Genomic DNA, 22,037 nt, shown 5'->3' on the forward strand with positions numbered 1-22,037 from the left:
GCCCGGCTGCCCAAGGGCGGACTCACAGGAGTGCCTGCGCTCGTGGTAGTGATTTGCAATGTCACCATGATAGCTAATGAATTCAGAGGTGCACAGAACTTCAAGTATATTTTTATTTTTTATACCACTCAAACAATGGATGTTCTTTCACGCGGTACTATAAATATTTTTCGCATCAACCACTCTGTCAGAAAAGGAGAAATGGAAGCTTATTACAGCTCCATGGCTACCAGAAGCATGTCACGGTGGCCTTGTTCTCTAATTTGCTGTTGCATCTCTTAAGGCTTTTTTTTCCCCTATGCAAAGCAGGATTTGAGGTTGCAAACCACAGAAGGGGTAGTGGGGGCTGCACCTCTGGCTGCTGACTTCCACTTCTCTCCCTTCTGTGATGTTAAAACACTGAACACCAGCTTTCCTGCCAGTGTCCACTGCTGTTCAGTGACCAGAGCTCAGCACAGATCAGTGCCTTTGTGGCTGATTGCTCAACACAAACACTACACTGCTTGAAAGGGGAAACAAGCCAGAGTTAAATGCCAAGAAAAGCTTAGTGTAAGGTTTGTTACCATAATGCAATCAATCTCTTCTGGAAGACGGCTGGTTGAGGTATTTTGCAGTCAAAACTGTAAAAATGGAAGCCAAGCAGGATAGCTTTGTATCACCCAAACACTGCAGAAACACTGAACTATCGGGGCCATTCCGTGAAGTGAGTGAAGCGAGCCCCAGGCGGAAAACCTGGGGAGCCTGGGTAACAAACTACACCCTGCAGCTCCTGCTGCTCGGCCAGCATGAGTCTCCGCTTCTTGAAACGGGGCCTGCGGTTGTGATGCTCATCAGTAATTGAAGAGGTGACTTTTCATTTTTAGCCATGTTATTTAGTGAAACAATATAAATATGTTCTTCAGGCAATTTGGGGTAGAAAGTGCATGTGCAGTGGTTAAAAAACCCAAAACTTTTCAACTATTTTTCTTTGTCCTGCAGTAAGGAAATATTTCAGAAAGTACTTTCCATTTTTCATGGAACCATGCTCAATTTCGATTGCTTTGTATGCCCCTTAAAAAGCTGCTGAAAAATTAGAATACTCGTCTTCCAACCCTCCCCGCACCCCAAGGACACATCTCCCTTATCTCGCGTATCTTGTTACACCTCAGCGAGGTGTCTGCTGCTTGCAAGCGCAGCTGGAACCAGCCATTTTCTGCTGTTGGTGCCCAGTGACTTGCAAGCAGCTGCTGCACTAGAGACCAGCTTGATGACATTCTCCCTTGGCCCGTCTGCAGCGTCTCCAGTTAATGCATTGCGAGGGCAGGAAGGTGGCGGAGTAAACAGGCAAATTTTACTTAGCTCACGTCCATTGCCTCTGAGGTGGGTAGGGAAGCAGAATCTTTCTGGATGCTCTCAAAAAGTGATGCCATTTCAGGATTGGATCTGATCTGAGATGAAAACTCGGCCATCACTGGACTTTTCTCTACTTCAGGGATGGTCAGGAGAGCAGCTACTGCTCTCATGGCAGATCGCTTCAGTTCGTCCTGCTTCTCAAACTCCTGCTTCACAGAACCGGCTTTTACCTACAAATCCAGAGCACCATTTTCAGTTGGCATTTAGGAAAGACAGTGCAGGCACAAAGAATCAGACACGCCAGCAGAGGCGGAGATGAGCAGATGATTTTCTAGCCAGCGGAGTATGGGGAGCGGGCAGCTCAGCAGCAGCGACAGGGGTGGCTAACAGCAGAGGTGGCTTTGTGGCAGAACCCACCCTGAGTGGGTCACACTCTCTGCCTGATCTTACCTTTGTGGAGCAAGTCGCCCGGAGTGGCTCAATCAGTCGCTCGAGCCGCTGCAGCACGGCGTTGGGACAGAGTGTGGACAGCCGAGCCAACATTATGAAAGTCAGCATCTAGACAGAGGAAAGATAAAACAGGCATTGCTTTGCTGCATTCTCTGACTCCCCCAGGCTTGGAGTGTGGATCCTCTCTGCCAAAGCCCATCTGGTCGTTCTCCCTGGGTGTCATGCTGTACCCACACAGTGGTGAGTTTCTTTGCACTTGCGCAAGGGGTTTTGGGAAGAGCTTTGGTCGTAATGGAAATGCACCCACTGGCAGCCAACCTGTTCCAGGTGCGTGTGGTGTGCTGTAAAGGGCTGACAGCCTTTGAGAGAAATGGCAATGTTCAGCCCAGAGATTGTGCTATTGCTGCACCCACGACTCAGTGGAGGTAAATCAAGTAATAGTATGAAAAGGATGTAGTGCTTCCTATTAAGCTATGAGGCCATCAGCAATGACAATGCTGATTTTTTTTAATACAGTGTCACTGGCCCCACTAAGCAAGTAACAATCTAAGTTTAAAGGCAGAAGGAACTTATTTTAGACTTTGGTAAATTTCCTATAAACCCAGCTACACCTGGGTTGCATTTTCAAGGCTGCCACAGTCGAATTAGAGCTAGACAATGTCAGGTGAAAGTCCGCAGCAGCCGCAGAGAACAGGAAACGGCATGGCAGGGGCACTCGATGCTGTGGTGACACACGGGCTCAGTTCAAGCCCAAGCCCCCAGAGAACAAGTAACATCAGTGACGTCACCACCCTCCAGCAGTTAAGGCACAGCTTCTACCCGAATGTCATAGTGATCCTTCAGTCCATCCTCCACATGGTTCAGGTACTCATAGATATCCAGTCGGTCGAGGCAGCTCTCCAGCAGTGTATACATGCATTCGAAAGCAGCTTTCCTCACGTCAAGGCCATCATCCACTGTATGCTTGAATGGCCCCATTTCTACCTTAAACAAGAAAAAAAAATACAGCTGTCACCTAACAGACAGGGTGACAGCTTCATCTCAGCTTAACAGGCACTGAGCCACTGCCGTACTGCACCCAAGGTGAACTAATGACATACCTCCCGGATGAGTTCCTTTCTGACCTTCGTTTCATTATACAGGCTGGGGAGAACTGCGTTTAGTAAATCTCGGATTAAAGAAGGTTTGTTGTGAGCAGCAGAATTAAACATGGCTAAAGCCACACGTCGAACATTCAGGTCTGGATCCTGAAGAGTTTTTAAGAAGTCACCTGTGGGATAAGAACACGCAGTCAGTCCTGCTGCAGTGTTTTAGAAGTATTTTAAAAGGATATCACAGTGTATTTCAAGAAGCCTGGTTACAAAAGCACCTATGGTAAAATAACTCTAGGGACAGAAACATGACTTTCCTGCATTTGGGCATAAAACCAAACCAGATGATTCTAGCTACCTCATCCTAAAGTCAAATCATAAGCTTTGGTATTCAAGGAAGTTGGGTTTTCTTTTTTTCTTACTTTGATCTCATCTGCTCAGACTTCTCTGAAACAGAAGGCCCAGTTTTATACAACAGACATGAGATGTAGGGTCCCCAGATGTAAGACCCTTTTAATGTAGGTTATATTTTCCAAGATCCTTGTCATGAGATGCCTGAATCGTAAGTTTAAACACTGAAGGAACTTATGCTCCCTAAAAAACTGTCACCAATAGAAAATAGCCAAGAGCGAGGCATCAGAGAATTTAACAAGGACTCAGGTGACAGTGTTGCTCTTTAATCCCAAAAGCAGAGACAGATAAAAACTGGATTAGGTGAGGTTCGCATAGGTGTGAAAAATCCCCAAGCTGCTAACGACACCTAACATCTCACGTTCCCAGCTCACGTTGCTGTTTGTGCTAGCATACCTATGCAGCCTTTCAGGAGAGCATCAATAGGCTGAGGCTGGTCTGCAATTGTGAATTTGATTGCAGTTACCACTGTGCTCCGGGCATGTGGAGAGCCTGCGATGAAGATGGAAAGAAAAAACAGTGAAAGGTCAAGAGATAATATCACTGCTGTAACTTTGTAGTACCCATTCTGCTCTCGGTCACGTTACACGCACGTTGAAGAGGTAAGAACAGATTTGTCTTGACAACCTCCTTGTTTAAATCCCACTCCCGCACAATCTCCACATGTGGTCTCTGTTCCTAACACAACACCCTCCTGCCCCCTGTGCCAACCAGTGCTCTTTTGATCCCCCCTTGCAGAGATCCCTTGTGTTTTCTTCTCATCTCTGCAGGCTGGCTTTGCTCCCTGTTGTTCCCACCAGCAGTTTACAAGAGGACTTTCCAGCAAAAGAAGGCATTTTCCCACTCTCACCATTGCCCTTGCCGTTACCTGACGACAGCTGTTTTTTCAGCCGAGGCAGCAGCTCAGAAGGATTCACCAAAGTCAGCTTCCCCAAGCATTCAGACACCACATTGCGCGTCCCTTCCTCTGTGCACTCACAGTGCTTGAAAAGCAGAGCCCAAATATCCTCCACGTAAGGTTTGAGGCCGTCGGCTGGGGAGGAGCTGATGACTTCTTTCAGAGAGTGCAGCAGGAGGTACTGTCTCTTTGGCTGGCTTCCGATCTCTTTCAGTATGAAGGGAAGATACTCCTTAAGATTCCCAACACTGATGTTCCCCAACGCATAGGAAGCAGCAGATTTCACCTCTTCGCTGGGGGAAGTGAATGCTTCCAGGATGACAGTTTTCAGCTCTCTCTGAGCACTGAGGTTTGTGGTGCGACCCATCTCTGCCAGTGAAAGGAAAGCTAGCACTTTAACAGCAGAGCTGGACTTCGAGTTTTTTACATCCTGGATAAACTGGTTCACCATCACAGGGGCTTCCTTTGGGCAGGCTGAAGAAAGGGCTGCCACGCACTTTGCGACAGAGTAATACGCCTGTTTATGTAACGTCACCGATGCCCCAGCTGAACTTGAGGAGTAAATAGGTGCAGTCAGCTGCTTCATCAGCTCTGAGTAACCCACGGTGGCCGTCTTTGTCAGAACCAGAGCCTGGAAGAAGTCTATGATGGCGTTCAGCGCCCCTCCTTGAAGCAAAGGCGAGTGGACAAGCTGAAAGATTTCAGCAAGAACTGAACTGCTGATCTTAGAAATGCAGGATGGATAAACCTTAGCCAAAGTAGTAAGGAACATGGTAGCCACCTGGGAAACATGCATGTCATTCTCAGTAATTAAAGCGGGGACCTCTGTTAGGACAGACTCTATCATGGCAGGCTTCAGGCTGTCACTGTAGTTCTTCACCAGGATGTCCAGAGCAGTCAGAGTGCTCAGTTTCAAGGCACGTTGATTCTTTCTCAAGAAGGAAGCTAAAATGGGGAAACCTTCCCCTAAAATGGGTCTCAAATCTATTTTAAGTGGAGAACTAGCAATTAAGGTTAATGCTTTGACTGTTGTCAGTCTGGTGATTTCATTTTTGAGCCTCTCCAGAAATATCTTCAAGGTTGGCTGGAGATCAGTGCTTAAATGGTCTCCCAGATTGTAAATAATTTGTCCCATACAGGAGATAGCACGCTCTTTCACCTCCTGGTCGATGTCAGCTGCCTTCAGTCGCTTCAGAGTACCAGCGAAAAGGTCCTTCACATAGGGCTTGGCATCAAAAGTGCAAGATCTGTCCAAAGGCCTGATAATTTTCACAAGTTGCTGAGTAACCAGCAGAGCTTCTGAAGTGATCTTATAAAAGGGGTCTCCAATACAGGTCACAACAGGAGGTAACAGGCTTTTGATATGAGGATGAAATACCTCTGGCTGGTGGTTGCAAAGAAGAACATGAAGGAAAGACAGCGTGTCAATCCTCATGTTGGAGGAGCTGGATTTATCGGCCAAGGAGAAAACAATACCTGTGCAAAGAGACAAGAATGACTGCTGTCTTATTGCATCAAGTGGTTTTTATCACACCCTCCTCCCCCTCAAAGAAGGACACAATTTAAATCGGTTTTCTTTCTTCCCTGTCCCCACCCAAAGGATACATGCCATTAGAAAGAGAGAGAGTTGCTCTCCTTGCTGTCTTTCTGCTTCCCAGTAAGCAGCAATTCAGACAGAACTGGTCTTTGTAGCCGTCCTGGATGGCTGGCTACAAAACTTCTTAAAAACTTAATTCGAAAAGTCATCCCGGGCTAAGATGAGAAGGAATGGTTAGTCAAGTGTGAGTAAGTATGACAAAATGGCATGAAATTAAGACTGGGAAAGCCTAGTCTCAACAACAGGCACTTCAGGCAGCAGGAATGGCCCTTCATGAGTTTTTCCTTCATTCCTCTGTCAGAAGTCTTAAAAACAAAACAAATCAAAACCAAACCAGGGACTCTATGTTTATCTAGTTTTACAGCTTCTGTTAGTATTGTTTGGAACATAACTGTGGACCATTAAAGATGGACTGCCTTTGCAGAAAGGAAGTACTTCCAAGTCCAATTTCTGTAGCACATATTTATGTTTCCCAGAAGACTTAATGAGAAATATTTACAACAATTGCTACCCCTGAAGTCATGCCTGACTCTTGGTTTGAATGCTTTTTTCCGATCTATTAATTCGTAAGAGCCCCAGGGAAAATCACGGGAGACTTTTTTTATATTTACTATACAGTCATGCCAAAATCAAAGACAGGACCTTAGCTTTATAAGCCTTTCAGCAGTGGGATGCTTCATGAGCCTATAGGCAGAAAGGCTCAGAGAAAAAGGTGGCAGTGCAAATTAGCTAATCAGTCAGTACAAATAATTTTTTAAAATGCCACTGCATTTTGTAAAAGAAAATGTCACTCCTGTTACTGATCTCAGCAGGCTAACAGCATAATTCCAGCTAGTTTCAAAGGAAGCTGGAATAGGCCATCCTAAAAGCACCTCTTCAGGGGACTGTGGAAGTGAACTTGATGTTCTTATCCTGGCTTTTGGTGGTGGTAGACAGAAGCCAGAATTGATCTGGGAGCACATCAGCACAGAGCAGAACTTGATGTGTATGTCCTGATGCTGATCACAGCGATATACAGGAATAATACTGGAACACGCAGGCAAGGAGCATATGTGTTAGGAATGGATTGAGCCAACTCTGCTCCTTCACCCGCAGACCACAGAGAAGTTTACCAGGGATGAGTGCAGGGATGTGATCTGCCAGGCAACCGGGAAGAACATTGGCCAGTTCTGTCAGGAGGCTGAAACATCCCTGTCTTGATTTGATGCTCTTTTCTTTGAGCTGTTTGTGCAAGGCCTTGACAATCTTGGGGACCTGCAGTTTGGAAAAGAAGACCAGAAAGAAACACATCAGTCATCCCAGATCCCAGGGCACAGAGCTAGGCTACCAAAGCAGCCTGCTCAGCTGAGCCAGAGGCACTAACAGCACAGCAAGAGAACTAACAGGGGACAGCAAGAAACTGCACCTGTTCACCAGAGAACAGACTTGGGATAGATTACAAGACAGTGCACGTGAAGAAAAGATACATGAACAGAAGAGTGGGAGGGGACGTTATTCTTCTTTTCCATATTCTGCAAACAGACTCCTAAGCAGCCCTTCCTGAAGTTGGTGTTATCCCCTAACACAGAAGCTTAAAGAAACACAACAAAATGATCAGACCGGGACACAAAGCTAAGGGAGCTTAGAGTTTGATGATTCCTTCCTGGTCTGCTGTTTAAGGATCTAGCCCCATCACTATACTTAAACTTGGACACCCTGCCAGCATTTCAGTGAAATCAAAAAACAAATCACAGGCCTGAGGTGCAAGTTATTTAAATAAATATCTCATACATATAAGATGATTAATCAGTGATGTAACTACATTTTGGCATGGATTTTAAACCTCCTGCTTCAGGGACTCACCAGTCAGTAGTAGCATCAGCCAGAAAAAGCTGCTCTCACAGTCATGCTATTCTATAACAACATGGTTATTTCCAACGTTTCTTTTGTCTTCTTCTGAAATGGCATGTGTGGACCACCGTGTTAGCAAGGATCCTGGGCTAGGCAGAGTCCCGATCAGCATGTGTGGCTAAACTATTCTGACTGTAATTACTCCAGCATATTTCTGAATTAAAGCAGTGCATCAGAAAAATTGCTTCCACTATTGTTTGTTGGATCAGCAGTAATGTCCAGATCGTGTGCAGAACCACAGCAAGCTACCCTGGAAGCCACTGGCTGTTCTCCTGTAATGAACTGAGTTGCATGCTCTCTTACGCCTACTGACCAGATCCAAACCTTACTGAGCTTCCAATGGCTTACACAATTTATTCGGTGAGTTTCCTGAGCAGCAGCTGGAGTAACTGTAAGGCAACAGACTGACACTTCACCCAAAGGCTAACCTGTCTCATATGCAGTCTGCAAACACGTGTCAGAGGCTAGTGGAGGCGGGCAATGCAGGTTATAACCTCAGCGCTCCTGCACTGGCTCAGCACTCTCTCCCCAGTAATAGCGGGAGACAAACAGTAAATGGTCAGCCCTCAGGATTTGGTCCCCTGTGGTTGTGTGCCCAAGGGCTCCTTCTGCTAGCTATGTTCTCAGGCTTAACTACTAGGCATATTCATCGGTGGCATGGTATCTACTGCTCTTCATTGCTTTCCAATTTAATCCAGCCCGGCATCTTCTCACCCACCTGGTTCTGAAGCATTGTCAGGGGAATGTCATCTTTGCCAGAGGCATCTGAAGCATGCAGCCAGCTCTGGATGGGCAGCGTTTGCTTCAGCAAGGAGATATAAGCGCTGAAGATGTCAGCTTTGACATTCTCCTCCCTCTCTTTGAATCTGCTTATCAAGACTGGAGAGAGGGTTTTGTAGAAGTCCTGCAGGAGATCATGCCTGCTGCTGACAATGGCTTCCAGGCACTTTGCTGCAGACCTGCGGACTTTCCAGCTGATGTCATCATCATCACTGTACTCATCATCGCTTTCTGGAAAGAAGACAAGGGAAGACAAGGTGCACCATTATGAGAAACTGGAGCTAGAGGATCACTTGATCCTCAGAGCTTCCCTCTCCAGCTCACCAGACAAACAGATGCCAATAAGTCACACATATCTGGGAACATGAAATTGTCCAGAATAGCCTGTCCCTGCAGACATTACTACCAGCCAGGCTGCCCTGTGTCAGATTCTTCTGCTCCAGGTAAGAGCTGACGGAGAATAAACCTTAATGTTACTACCCTTACTGGCCACTTCAGCTCAGGCATCAAGGCTTTTGTTTTGAAGGAAGAATGAAGTTCCCAGATTTTAAAGCCAAAAATATGTAAATATTTGTCTTAGCAATTCCTGAATGGCACAAAACAGTGTAACGATTTACTATGTTATTGGCAGAACATTTAACATATTCTCCAGAAATCCAGCCAGGATCTTACCCCAATCAGTATGAAAGTAAACAAAAATGCCTGTCTTCCAAGGAACTTGTTCTAACTTTTGCTCTTAGCTGCCATACTATACACAGCTATAAATAGAGACATTATGAAATGTTGTCTGTAGCTAACATTAAAGTACCCCTCCTATCTGACCAAGGCTCCACATCCACCTCAAAGTAAACATGATTCAGCAAATAAATGAAAGGCCTCTTTTGAAGACAGTATCAGATTGCTTTCACTGATGACTAAGATGTTTTTAGTGGTGGACCAAGATGTTTTTAATGGTGGCACTTTTAAGTGTTCAGGACTATAGCTGTGCTCTCTTTTGCTACACAGTAGCAAAAAATAACTAACTTATAGTAAAAATGTAATTGTGTGGCTACTAGGTTTGTAGGCTGAGTTAAGTTGCCCTGAAACTGTTACATTAAAATTTCAGGCTTTCATTTAAAATAGCAGTTAAGCATTTACCTCTTCCAGCAAAAAAAAAAAAAAAAAAAAGCAACCAGCCTTGCAAAGGGGGGCTCAAGTGCAGAAGTACAGGCTCTGCAGCCTCCGGGTGACTGCAAAGATGAGCTTTGGCTGGCTGTTGTGCTCAGGAACAGTATGTATGTGTGGAAAACAGCCTTGTAGACAGAGAGATAAGAGGAAGCAACACAGAAACCGAGAAAAAGCTGCAGCCTGACAAAGCAGCATGGTTCTGACGCACCTGGGCAGGGGTGCTGGCTGCCACAGCCTGGAATTGCTGCTTGCTTGCCTGACCTCCCCTGCAACCACGGCAAACAGGAGTTTTGTCCAGTCTTGTAAATAAGTGAGACCACATCAAAGATTTCCGATTCCTTTTCTAACCAGAGTAAGCTACAAATGCTGGCTAGCTGCCTGGTCAAAAAAGGTAACACTGCATAACACCCCAGTAGATGCAGTAAGAGGGTAACAAACTGCAATTTCTAGATCTGCCTGTAACATCTTTCTTTTCAAGAAATCCCATTTTGTCAGGACCCCATAAGGAGCCATCTCTCTCACACAAGCCTAAGCCTACTAGAGCTAAACTATGAGGACAGACAGGAATCCATGTTACAGCTGCATTCAAACACATGGTGCCACCACCTGAAGTTTGGACAGGCCAGAAAGCAGGCAAGAACAACAGCGTTCACACCTCCCCTTGAACGACCCATGCGTATCAAGTCAACTGTTTGCAGCAGGGGTCTGAGGTCTGCCTGGCAGGCTGCAAGCAGCACCGGCACCTTTGGGAGCACAAGGGAGCGTTTCCAACAATCAGGATGGCAGAGCAGCTGCTCCTCAGGATTTCCGGGCATTATGCCTGGGTGCTTGCTGGATGTGCTCTAAGAAACTCCTGCAGTCAGCGGGCACAGGAAAAACAGTGCTTCCTTGGTCTAGCTCCCCTCTAAGCTAGTTCAGAGTTCAAGTTTCAGTGTTTTCACTGCCACCTAAGGCAGGCAGAGATCTGAGGACCTTTTCAGAAAAAAAATAAAACTAACAAACTCAGAATTACTGCTGGAACTTCGCACATACAGCTATGTTATTACCATTGGTAGTTTAACCCATTTAGAAGAACTGAAAAGATTGAAGCAGATCTGGAAAGTAACGTCACAGAGAGTGAGAAAGCAGGAAGGGTAGAAATGTTAACCCAGTATTCTGCTGAGCACAGTCATCCTCACAAGTAGGCACCTTGCTCTTCATCCTCCCCATTTTCAGTTTCCATCATCTCTTCCTCTTCCTCCTCCTCATTATCATAGTTGTAGTTTGGGTCAAAGGTGATGTACTTCAAACATAACCCCATCACATTAGGGATGTGAGGGTCAATTTCCTTTGGGCACCTATCACGACAAATAAAAATCCTAATAGTTAATGAATTAAAGACTAAGCCATTTTAAATATCCAAATAATATAATTAATCTCACAAGAATCCCAAAATGCTTCACAGACTATATGAACGTTTTGTTAACATCAGTTAAACCAGAGCTGCTCCTTCCTGCTGTGCACGAAGCAAGACCACATTCCCCTGGGGAGGATGCAATGATTTCTATAGGGGGAAAAAAAAAAATAAATTGCCTTCACCACCTAGCTGAATCCTCCCTTCATGGGAGAAAACCTCAGCAGCTCTGTTGGGCTCCTTTTCCAAGACAAGCAGTAAATGTCTGATTAAACAACAGGAGAGCTGCAGCTCAGCAGCTCTTCTGCCTGAGCCCCCTTCCTGCCTCCCACTCCCTCCACGCACCCGGAGCGAGGCAGTTCCCTCTTGCTGAGGAATCCTCCAAGGACAAGGAAAACTCCCACTCCTGCAAAACCAATACAGAAACACACTCTCACATGTTGAGGTAAAATAGCTCATAACTCAAGCCCAACTCTGCATGTGAAGAAGAGATTTCATTTGTGAACCGGCCTTCCTAACAGGAATGCATGTAGGAAGGTACTCAACCCTTGATGCCAAACATATAAATATTTACACCAGGAGGATGCTGATGCACAGGATGGTGCAGAGTTGTTTCTCAAGGGCACACACCTTCTCACGAAAGACTCGAAGGCCTGAAAGCAGTACTCTCTCAGCTCGTCATCTTCCACGTTACAGTACTGAACAATCAGAGGAATTATCTTCTCCAGATGTTCTCCTGGGAAAGATAAAGCAAGCAGCAGTGAAAAATCATCCCAGCCTTCACTCATCCAAGCAGCTAACAACTCAGCCACCTGCCACTTCCTTCGTGTGCCTGGCAAAGCATTCCACCCCTGGACCACATGGGCAAGGAGCCAGCAGCCCACCAAAGACCAGCCTTGCAGAGATTTTCAGCAGACAACCCCTGCTCCCTGTCTTCAGCCCCTTGTTGGCATTTCAGTCATGGAAAGAGCTGTGATTAGAGATCTTCTAGGACCTAATCTCAGCTCTGGCAGATGTTTTAGACAAGTAATACAATACGCTGCCCTCCATTTCTCCTCTCATTTAAAGTGGGGTGAATCCACTGACCTAATTCACAGAGGTGTTAATTCAGACGAGGGAAGTGCTGCAAGACCTTGAGATGATACCACTACAGAAGGGCAGCCAGAGAGTTACTCCGGTGTCCCCTCCCTTCCAAGTGGAGATCAGAGAGCCAGGTCAGGACCACAGAGGGAATAGCAAAGCACAAGCCACTAACACATTAGGAACAGAGCGAGCACACTTCTTTTACCACTAAAAGGAGCTCCTCTAAAATGCATGCACATTTCCAGCGCCATTTCAAGCTACTCATCCTACCTATGCGGTGTCCAGCCTGCCTACTGATGCCAGCGACACACTGAATGTACGTCCTGGTAGTAGAAGTAGACTCATTCTTCTTCAGCTCAGCAAGCAGATGCTCTGTGAGCTCTGAGAAGATGTTTCCGCTGCAGGTCAAGACAAGATGACCCAAGGCAATGATGGCCCTTTTACGTACTGCCAGCCTGGGGCTTGTCAGCTGGGGTAGGAGGCAGTTCAGGATGGAGGAATGGAAAGAGTAGAGTGTTCCCCCTAGTCTGCAAACAGAACAAGGCAGAAACTGAAAGTCAAAGCCTCAGAGAAAAAGCCCTCTTGCCAGCAAAAAATGTAAAAATCCTTCAGCTATGAAGACTTCACACATGTTGTGGGGAGTGAGAGGAAAAGGGTGGGTTTGGCATTTTGGTCTGAACACTGACTTGTTCTGTAAAACACAGGGAGAATTTGTTTGTTTCTGTCATGGAGGAGTTTGATTTTGATTGTGTCCTTCTGGATGACCTGGAGGTTTGTCAATAATTTCCTGCATGCAGCTGACATATGACACTGTCACTCTGACTTATGTTACAAAAGAAAGAGGCAGCCAGGAAAAAAAAGTATGTGTGATCAGCTCACAGGGCTAAAATAAACTTCCCTGCTTGGCTCTCTCTCTCTCTCCATTTGTTTGAAACTCAGCCTCTGTGGGATCCATCACCAATGTTACTGCTATTCCCAAGCACAGAAAGGCTCAGCATGTCATCTCTCATCCCTGCTGGGGAATCTGCTCTGCTGAGATATTGCCCAGTGGCAGCCAACCCAAATCCTTTATTTTTAAGTCCTTGTAGTAGGATTAGGGAAATACAGAAATCAAAAGCAAACACATACATGCAGCCCCCTGCTGGACATAGCTGCCAGAAGGAAATCCTTTGGTACCTGCTCAGCATATCTGACAGGATGTCAAGGGCCTCCAGCTGCACAGATACATCCTCCTGCTTGCCAATGGCTCCTGTCAGCTGGGCTGTGATCTTTTTGCACACATTTGCTGTCATGGTGGAGCCTGCAAGAGAGAGAGATTTTTCCCCACTGTCAGTTAAAAAGAAGTCTTTTTACTGCTAAGAACCATTCAATCCCTCCTACATTAAAAAAAGAAATCGCCACTGGGAGACCTAACCAGAAGAGCAGTCAACTAGCTTTTGTCTGAGATGGTGGCTATACACTGCAAACAGTGAAGTATCTCCCCCTGGAGTATGATGCTTTAACTATTTGGAAGAAGCTTCTCTTCTCGGAGACTGTCTTTTACCCTAAAATGCTCTGGCTGTCTCGCAGGCAGCTCCCAAGCCCATGCAATGCAGGGAGTAGAGCTGTGCGGGAAGTTTCTGGCATGTTTTTTTCCCGTTTTTCCCTTGAAAATGTTCAGTTTCAACAAATCGAGGTTTTCTCGATAGGAAGAGCAGTCCTGACAGAAACTGTTTCTCAGCTCCATAATGAAATTTAAGGGTAGAACTAGATAAATCTGTCTCAAAATAATATATAACCCAGGTTCAAGAACATGTTGAGATTACAACTGCAGTCTAGAACCTCAATCTCCTACAGTCCAGAAAAATGTCTAGATACCAGTTTAGTCTTCATGCTGGGCCGTGCCTGTCCCAACACTGATTTTTGTTGTGGGTTTTTTCCCAGTTGGTTCAGTGCAAAGTATAAGCAGCTTCAAATTCCACAAAACTTTAAAAGGAAGGGACAATTGCTTCCCATGCCATTCTGAACAGCCTCCATGATGCAACAGAGACAAAGCAGAAGTGGAACATCCTAGGAGCATCATTAACTGCTGTACAACACTGAGAAAGGAGCCTGTTTCAGGCACACACTGTTTCTTGGACTATTATTTCAAACCTTCCCTTTGCTCCAGACAGCACCACAGCAACAGCAACCACACGGAGTAGGGCTTAGGGTGAAGAAAGCACAGGGGTAGATGTCCAGCCTCTCCATTTTGCAGCAAACCCACACTGCTTTTGCTGCCTTCTGCCCACACAGTGTCAATCCCAACCCTTAAGGAGATGACTTATCTGTTGCTACCCTAAAACAGTTTCAGTTCATGTGATGTACGCTAAATAAAGAATTCTGAAAGGATGGCTTGCAAGAGCTTAAGATTTTGCAGAAATTGAGAGAGGCGTTCAGCAAGTATTTGCATACTAATTCTAGCTCTCCTCCCAACCTAAAATCCAGCAGCCTGGCAGCACTGCCATGGCCGCCTGCCATGAAGGCACAACAGATACATGAGATGGCTGCAGAGGAAACTTAAATCTCTGGGAGCCTCAGGTATCTCCTGAATAGCTGCTGCATTTTGGGGTTACATAGTTCCCAAAGCAGGAGAAGCAGCCAGGGTAGCTGTGGCAGTCAGAAGACACGGTCCAGCCAGGCTGCAAACAGGAGGTGGTGCAGTGCTTGCACTGCTGAGATCGCAGAGGGTAGTGGCATTGCTGACGTGGCGACCAACAGCACTGCCAGACTGCCCGAACAGCAGTATCTTGGCACACACTGAATGCTTTAAGATTGCTGTGAACAGCAGTGGATTACTCCAAGAAGTCAGATGCAGTTTCAGACTTAAGTATCCTCAGGGTGACCAGCTCAAGTTTTCATTTAATCCCATCTTTAATCACATTGGTGTCTCAGCTTCTACTATGTCTCCTCCTTATTTCATTAATTGTCCTCTAGCAGGTGAATAAGAAATCTATAACTTTTAGGCTCTGAACTACACATTTTCTTCTGTGTGCCAAAGGCTGCGATTCCCTATTGCCTCAGTCTGACAAACAGGGACAGACATTTTACCTGTAGAAGCTGGTGGCAGTTCAGAGATGACTGTTTTCAGTCCAATGCTGGAGATATCCCGCAGCTGTTCCTTGTCTGATAACATGTTTGTACACAGCGTATCCACAATGGTTTCCACTTGGTACTCCTTCACTTTGCCAACCAGAGGGCCCAGGCTGTGGAAGGAGAAGCCAGTCAGAATGAAGAGGAAGAGGGATGCCTTCCACCATCAAAAGGGATGCTCAGGCTCACTCCTCCTCAAAGGCAGCTCAGCCTCAAGTGCAAATACTACCAAACATCAGCATCGAGTACCGATATCCTGCAGCACATGTTGTGTCCCCAGATTTATGTACCCTGCATTGTTGCCTCAGTTAACTCTATATCAGACTTCAGTGGATTTTAGATCAGATTTGTAGGAGGACATCTCACATCAACTACTGCAAACATGAGGCCAGTTAAGATCTTACTGGAAGGAGCAGCTCAGAAATTACGAGGTGATGAACTTCAATCAAAGCAACCATGTTACACAGAGTAATGGTAAAATCTACAGTCAGGTTTTGCAAAAACAACCAAACCCAACCCAACCATCAAAAAATTACTTTCAGGAGGAAATGCCAAATGGATTTTCACAAGCAATTAGCTACCTATTGCCCTCTGCCCTCTGTGTGAAAACTTATACTTGAGCCAAGGCTCAAAATTACAACAGAGGGAAGACTGCTCCCTTTCCCCTGCACTTTATTTTAACTATTATCATTAGAAAAACTTTCTGTGAACAACCTGTGTCTCCTACTGGTAAGTTTGTATTCAAATTTGTGCATAGAGTGTTTGTCAGCATTTGTTTGCAACTATTTATTTTTGTATCTTTACAAGGTCACTAGCTAAAATGTAAAGTATTAACTGTATTTCAGCAAGTCACATATTATGGCTTTCCTTCCCTAACCAGCTGCACTTAACTCTTTGAATTAAGCTAATGAATTCAAAATGCATTTGTTTCCTGTGAATATTCTGTATCCCTTACTAAGAAATTGCTGTTTCACAGACAGCAAATCTCGTTGCTAGAATTTTCATGAGAAGCAAACACTGATGAGTGGAAACATCATACTGCATAGAAAATTCCATCTTCTTGTTTTAGTGAACATCCACAGAAAATTCTTTGAGCCCAGTTTCAGTCCTAACAACACGTCACTCTTCTACAGGCTGAGTAGAGCTTGCCCATGGCTCCATGACCCACCAGTGGCGGAGATCCTTGCCCAAGCCCCTGTGGCTACGCCACCTCTTTCTCTCCCACTGAATGGTCTGCCCAGGTGAAGAACTGGGGCCCTAGCTTGCAGATTAACACCACCAGGTAATTCTTCATGCCCAAATCTAGAAATTACTATGGAAGGATTTGGGCCTGAACAGAGACTCTTGACAGATGGTACAGGTACTTTTCTATTTCCCTGAGTCGATACCACCTTGCAGAGAAGCAGCTACTTGCTGTAGCAGCGATGTGGCTGTGCTCCAATTTCTGTGCCAGGTACAAAATGTTAGTCACTGCTTCCTTGTTCCCTTTCTTGTGTCGACTAGTCAAAACTGAATTATTTGAACTGAATAATATAGATCTTTTCCTTTTGGTTCAAAAAACAATATGAGAATTGAACAGCTCCCTGTGATTCATGTGCAGCACAACTATTTTTCTAAACAGGGTTCTGGAGTTTTAAAAATACCATCATGCTGCTGTTCCAGAGCAAAAATATATTTAAATAACCAGTTCCTGAAGGTTTCCCAGTTCTTTTTTTCCCCTCTCTCAGCAGGCTGTCCACACAGCCAGGTGAAAACAGAAAATGGAGTGAAGGAAAGGACTAATCTGCCTCTTTGGAGCTTTGTTTTTTCTTTTTTCTACATGTTATACAAAAAAGAGGGACTAGAGGTTTTGGCTCTGTATGCTGCATAATGCTAGGGCATCGTCACTGATCCCTGGGGACTATCGTCAGTGCTACATGTCCATACAGCTCAAAAGAAAGGCTACCAGTTGCCAATGGAGTACAAAAAGAGACAGAGACACATGTAGGGCTTTCAGCATACTCTTTTTTCACTGACATTTACACATAGGAGAGGTTCTGCTCCTGACAGTCAGTGGTAAAAGTCCCTGACCTCAGTGGGAGCTGAACAGGACTGTCAAAACATCGGCCTTAATGACTTACATTTCCTTAAGAGCTTGTATGAGAAGACATGGTGCTAGCACTCTAGAATGTTTATTGCTGAACACAGTTTATAAAATTATTGTACAAAAATGCATTTTCTGTCTTCTTTTTCTCTCTTCCTTTTGGCATAGCTTCAGTAATGCAAACTGTATGGAACACCTATGCACAGGTAGTTGTCTCCCTGCTGGCACACCACAATTACCCCGACAGCATGCTTAACAAACACTATAAGCACAGTGTTTCCCAGAGTACACAAAGCAAATTCACACGCAGCCTTTTCTAAATAAGGCTATTCCTAAATTCAACAATGGCGACAACAATAGCTGTTTAGAGTCTGAGTAGCTACTCCGAAATACAAGAATTAGAAAAGAAATACTAAATAAGATGACTCTGTGCAAGCGCAAGTAGTGTCCAATCTTACACCTCAACATGCAGAAAGGAACCGATGGTTATCCCTATTTTACAGGCAGGGACACTGAGGCACAGAGAAGCTAAGGAACTCATTTAAATTGAAAAAAAAAAAAAATCACAGATCCAGAAACAGGGCAAGTTTTTATGTAGATTTCAATCTGTGATTTTTTTGGGTGTGAAGTGTGATTTCAGCATTCCTCTGAAGAAATAAGATCATAGTTTTAGATGATAAAATCAACTGCAAGACCTCGCAGCAGTTTCCTAACTCACTCCTGAATCCTGATATGGGCTGCACAAATCCACACTTGGGCCTAATCCAACTGCCAGTGTCCTTCAGACCGTCACATTTCTCCTTTTTAGAGAACCTCGCCAACTGACTGGACGTGAACTGTTACAGGTACCTCCTTCAGTATGAAAAGGAAATATTACCGGTTCAATTTTGAGGCCTTCTCATTATCACATTCTGGATGAATTAGAGACTGTAGTGAGTATGGACTTGTTGCTAATGCAACCATAGATAAACAGCCAAAGAAATTTGTACTCTGTTCAGTGCTCAAAAATTTTGGTTAAAAAACAGAATAAACAAACCCAAAGCAGGCAGAGACAGGAACAGGGCCAGAAAAAGTCAGGACAATGGGAATCAAAAAGAAAGGGCCAAAGGTCACAGGGAAAGTACAGGGATAGAAGCAATATATGGTTAAAAAGAAGGGAGTACAAGATCCACAGTAGGAAAAAATAGAGGAACCCAAAGTTGTCTTTAAATGGCCCACCTTTCTGGAGCCCTGTGCGTGAACTGACCCATTCAATTTCATTTCTAGAATGAACTCTCCCATTTAGACAGGCTGGGGGAAAGAGACAGGAAAGAACATGTCAGCAGTAGGATCACTTCATCAGATGATTCAGTAATAAAGGAACCTTCTGCCTTTTACATTTGGATTAAAAAAAATAATGAAACTGAAAGGTAAAGCAACAGCACAGGCTACAATTGGGAGTCAAAGCTGGGAAAAAACCCAAGTACATTATAAACTTTAATGAAAATGCCCTCAACGAGCATTAGGACCTGAAATTCAAATGCCATTTTTGAAGGGCTATACATGTTTAGTACCATCTCTGTCAAAGACAGGACCACTGGGAAATTCAGCACTGGATTTCAAAGCCCGAGAAAGGAGAGGAACTTGATGACCAAAATTTTAAACTGGGCTTCTCTCTGAAGAAATAAAATCTTAGGCATGCTACTTTTAATATGGTAAGACTCATAATATAAATACTGAGCTACCTCCAAAATCACCTATTATTTCTACAAAGATATCTCACACTTTCTGAGTATCAACACAGAACGGAACTGCTGTGCCTGGCATGAGAGGGAAAGCCCCTACAAAGGAAGGTTTGAGTAAGGTGCCAATGCTGCAGGGCCAGGCTCCACTCTAACGCACTCTCTGCGATCTGTGGCAGCTTTATTATTGCCAGGGAATATGGTAATTACGGCTGAGGCTCTTACCACTTGACAGCGAGGTTCTGTACTTCCCCATTTTTGTCCTCCAGCAATTTCAAAAGCATTTTCACAACTTTCTTCTCGCTGTCTTCATCTAGTTTTATTGAATCTTTCTGAAGTTCCATCATCAGGTCATTGGTGGCCATAAACCTGAAAGAACATACAGCAAAAGTGGATTGGCTGATATACAGACACAAATGCACTTCCTTCACATCACTCTGTACAACAAAACTTGACAATTAGTGCTTGTATGAAAACACACTTTCAAAGAGTGACTTACAACCCTTTACACTCTCCCGAAAAATAAGGTGCAAAGAATTATTACTATCTTACAAATGGAAAACTCAGATAGAGGTAGCTGGTGAAAAGGCTTTAGCTAAGGAATCTGTGAAAATGAGAAATACATGTTTTCTCCTCTCCTTAAAATACGTAACAAGGATGGGGTAAACTAAAACTCTAAAATTGGCATCCAGCTTGCATATTTTTAACTCAGTTGCTAAATCAAAATGGTTAACTATGCTAGAAAAAAATCATGGTGTTTTTTTTTTTTGCACCAATTTCCCGGCCTAGGAAAACCAGTCTAGGGTCTAAGAATGCACCTGCCTCTGTTTTCTCTGTCTTATTTAGCACTGATAGTATGATCCCACACATGCAAAAGTCCTAGCAAGCTAAAAAATGAAAAATAAAGTCATGACTCCAGACAAACTATACCTCAGAAGTTCCCTAGGCTATATTTAGATTGCTATGAGCAAAACCAAGCAAGTATTTACCATCCAGCTTAGAAGGAAAAACAAACTCCAGCTGACTGTTAGTCAACATAATTTTCTAACAGGGACAATGTCAAGATGGATACTGAGAAGTTCTGGAAAGTATCTATTTTCCTGGGACCAGGAAACATAAAAGGTGCTAGTATAGAAGTCTGAGGTTCTGAGAAACATAAGTGTGGTTGGTTATCACATATTAGCTGCTTTCTAATGTTAGCCCCAGCACAGGGATGGATGTCTAAAAGGAACTACAGAGAAGCTCTTCCCTCTCATTTACCAAATGACACCTCCATTTTAAATTAGGCTCTGATGTAATTCATTCAGCATGTAAGAGCCCTCATGCACCAGGACAACATTTGTGTCTTCAATCTGCAAACCCGTTCTTGAGTAGCAGCTAGGTACGTCTGGAACGAGGGACTGCTGTAGTGTTAGACAGCCAGCCTGAAATCCAAAATGAGAAAAATAGAGGGACTATGCCCTATAATGTTAACAACATGCGATCTATTTTTGATTCCGCAAGAGCTATTAAGCTGCACTTGCAGTTCAATGTCTGCATAGAACAAGCATGACCAATTATGGCCACAGGCCGAGCAGAGTCTTCTGCGGCAACACATCCAGCTGTTGACTCACTACCTGCTGCCATCCTGCCCACAGGACTTCAGAAACTGGCACACGGATCCATTTGTAAGAGGGAAGCCCATGAAACCTGCTCCTATAACTGGTTGTGCAACTGAAGACAGACAACAGGCTCACGTTTGACCGTGTGCTGGGAGGAAACGGCCCTGGAATACCTCTGTAACATGACACATGCCCTGTGTTGGGCACATCTTGTTTGGAGTATTAACCGAATATTCTTTGAACAAACTGTTTGTGCAACTACTCCATCACCGACTTCTTTAAAAAGTACCTATTTTAACATCAGAAAAACAGCAGCAGCCTCTGCAAAAATCGACCTACATTTAGGATATTACTGACCCCTCTCTTCTAAAAGGCCTCAAAATATCAAGTCTGGCACAAACGTTACCTTCCAGGTTGATACTGAGAGAACGATATGTTCATGGGTGAAATCCTTCATACTTGTTAGTTTTAACAATTTCTTACACAGCACCTTAAGCGTCAAGCCACTGGCCCCAAACCTAGAAAGATGTCATTTTCTTCTGCTGACATAAAGAGAATAAAAGAATCATAGTCCTGTTACGGAGGCATGTTTTCCCATTGCACAGAAATAGTTCTTAAAGCGACCTGAGCTCAGCCAATATCTGCAGCGTCCATCACCCAGGTGACACGGTTGCTCAGACTGGCGTCTCTCAGCCTTTTTAATGCACTGACCATCTAACCTTCTAGCGGAAAAACAAACTAAGAAGTGTTTCAGCATTTTTGCTATGATGTTCTTCATTTGCAAAACAAGTAAGAATTTAAAGTCTAGCTGTCAAGACTTTTATTCCCCCTTCCACTTTGCTCGTTCACTTCCGTTACGCAGCAATCTAGGCAAGGGAAGGGAACGTTGTTGGTTTCTCTGCACTCCCCCCTCAGCCAGAAGAACACAGTTGGCTTGAAATATTGCAAATAAACCCGATTAATTCCTCCGATATAGACACATCCTGCACGCCTGCAGCTGGGTTTTACCCGCCGGCAGGGTCGGGGGCACGGTGCCTGCTCCTGAGGCACTCCCTCCCCAAGTGCGAAGGGACCCCCCCAGCGGGAAGCCCCCCGCCCGTGCAGCAGTCCCCGGGTGGCTGCCGCCCGCAGGGCCCGGCCCGGCCCGCGCCGCGCCGGGGGCGGCGGGCCCCGCACCTGAAGTCCTTGTCGGTGGAGGTCATCTTCTCCAGCAGGCTGGAGATGTGGTAGGAGACGCTGGCCATGGCGGCGGCGCCGGGGCTGCGCGGGAAGATGGCGGCGGGCGCAGGGGCCGGGGTCGCGCCGCCGCCGCCCGCCCGCCCGCCCGCTCCCCTCAGTGCCGCCGCCGGCCGGGCGCCCCCCCGAGGCGGCGGGCCGGGACCGAGGGCGAGGGCCTCGAGGGGCCGCCGCCGGCCGGGCGCGGGGCGGG

The 22,037-nt window shown here is 45.2% G+C and overlaps 1 protein-coding gene across 3 annotated transcripts; it reads right to left on the reverse strand.

The window, feature by feature from the left end:
- Positions 1-99: 99 nt before the first annotated feature.
- On the reverse strand, positions 100-21,976 carry LOC104324164 (cullin-associated NEDD8-dissociated protein 1-like). Of its 3 annotated transcripts, none has more exons than XM_069811743.1 (15): positions 21,785-21,976; positions 19,233-19,376; positions 15,162-15,316; positions 13,269-13,392; positions 12,363-12,619; positions 11,640-11,745; positions 10,805-10,953; positions 8,388-8,680; positions 6,892-7,033; positions 4,153-5,658; positions 3,681-3,776; positions 2,883-3,052; positions 2,602-2,766; positions 1,783-1,890; positions 100-1,562 (listed from the first exon to the last, which is right to left on the reverse strand). In XM_069811743.1, the coding sequence occupies exons 1-15, from the start codon at positions 21,850-21,852 to the stop codon at positions 1,335-1,337; spliced, it is 3,711 nt and encodes a 1,236-aa protein (XP_069667844.1). In that variant the 5' UTR covers positions 21,853-21,976; the 3' UTR covers positions 100-1,334. The 3 variants fall into 3 exon arrangements, with proteins under 3 accessions (XP_069667844.1, XP_069667845.1, XP_069667846.1); XM_069811744.1 differs by lacking the exon at positions 21,785-21,976 and adding an exon at positions 21,015-21,064; XM_069811745.1 differs by lacking the exon at positions 21,785-21,976 and adding an exon at positions 18,505-18,576 and having other exon boundaries at positions 19,233-19,372.
- Between the last annotated feature and the right edge of the window lie 61 nt (positions 21,977-22,037).

Source organism: Haliaeetus albicilla, chromosome 24 (assembly GCF_947461875.1).
Source record: "Haliaeetus albicilla chromosome 24, bHalAlb1.1, whole genome shotgun sequence".
Lineage (NCBI taxonomy): Eukaryota > Metazoa > Chordata > Aves > Accipitriformes > Accipitridae > Haliaeetus > Haliaeetus albicilla.

Coding starts and splice junctions, on each gene's coding strand:
- LOC104324164 (XM_069811743.1), bottom strand. CDS start 21,852: ATGGCCAGCGTCTCCTACCACATCTCCAGCCTGCTGGAGAAGATGACC. Junction 19,377..21,784: donor TCCACCGACAAGGACTTCAG/GTGCGGGGCCCG, acceptor ATGTTCTTTCAG/GTTTATGGCCACCAATGACC. Junction 2,767..2,882: donor GAAAGGAACTCATCCGGGAG/GTATGTCATTAG, acceptor TTCTTGTTTAAG/GTAGAAATGGGGCCATTCAA.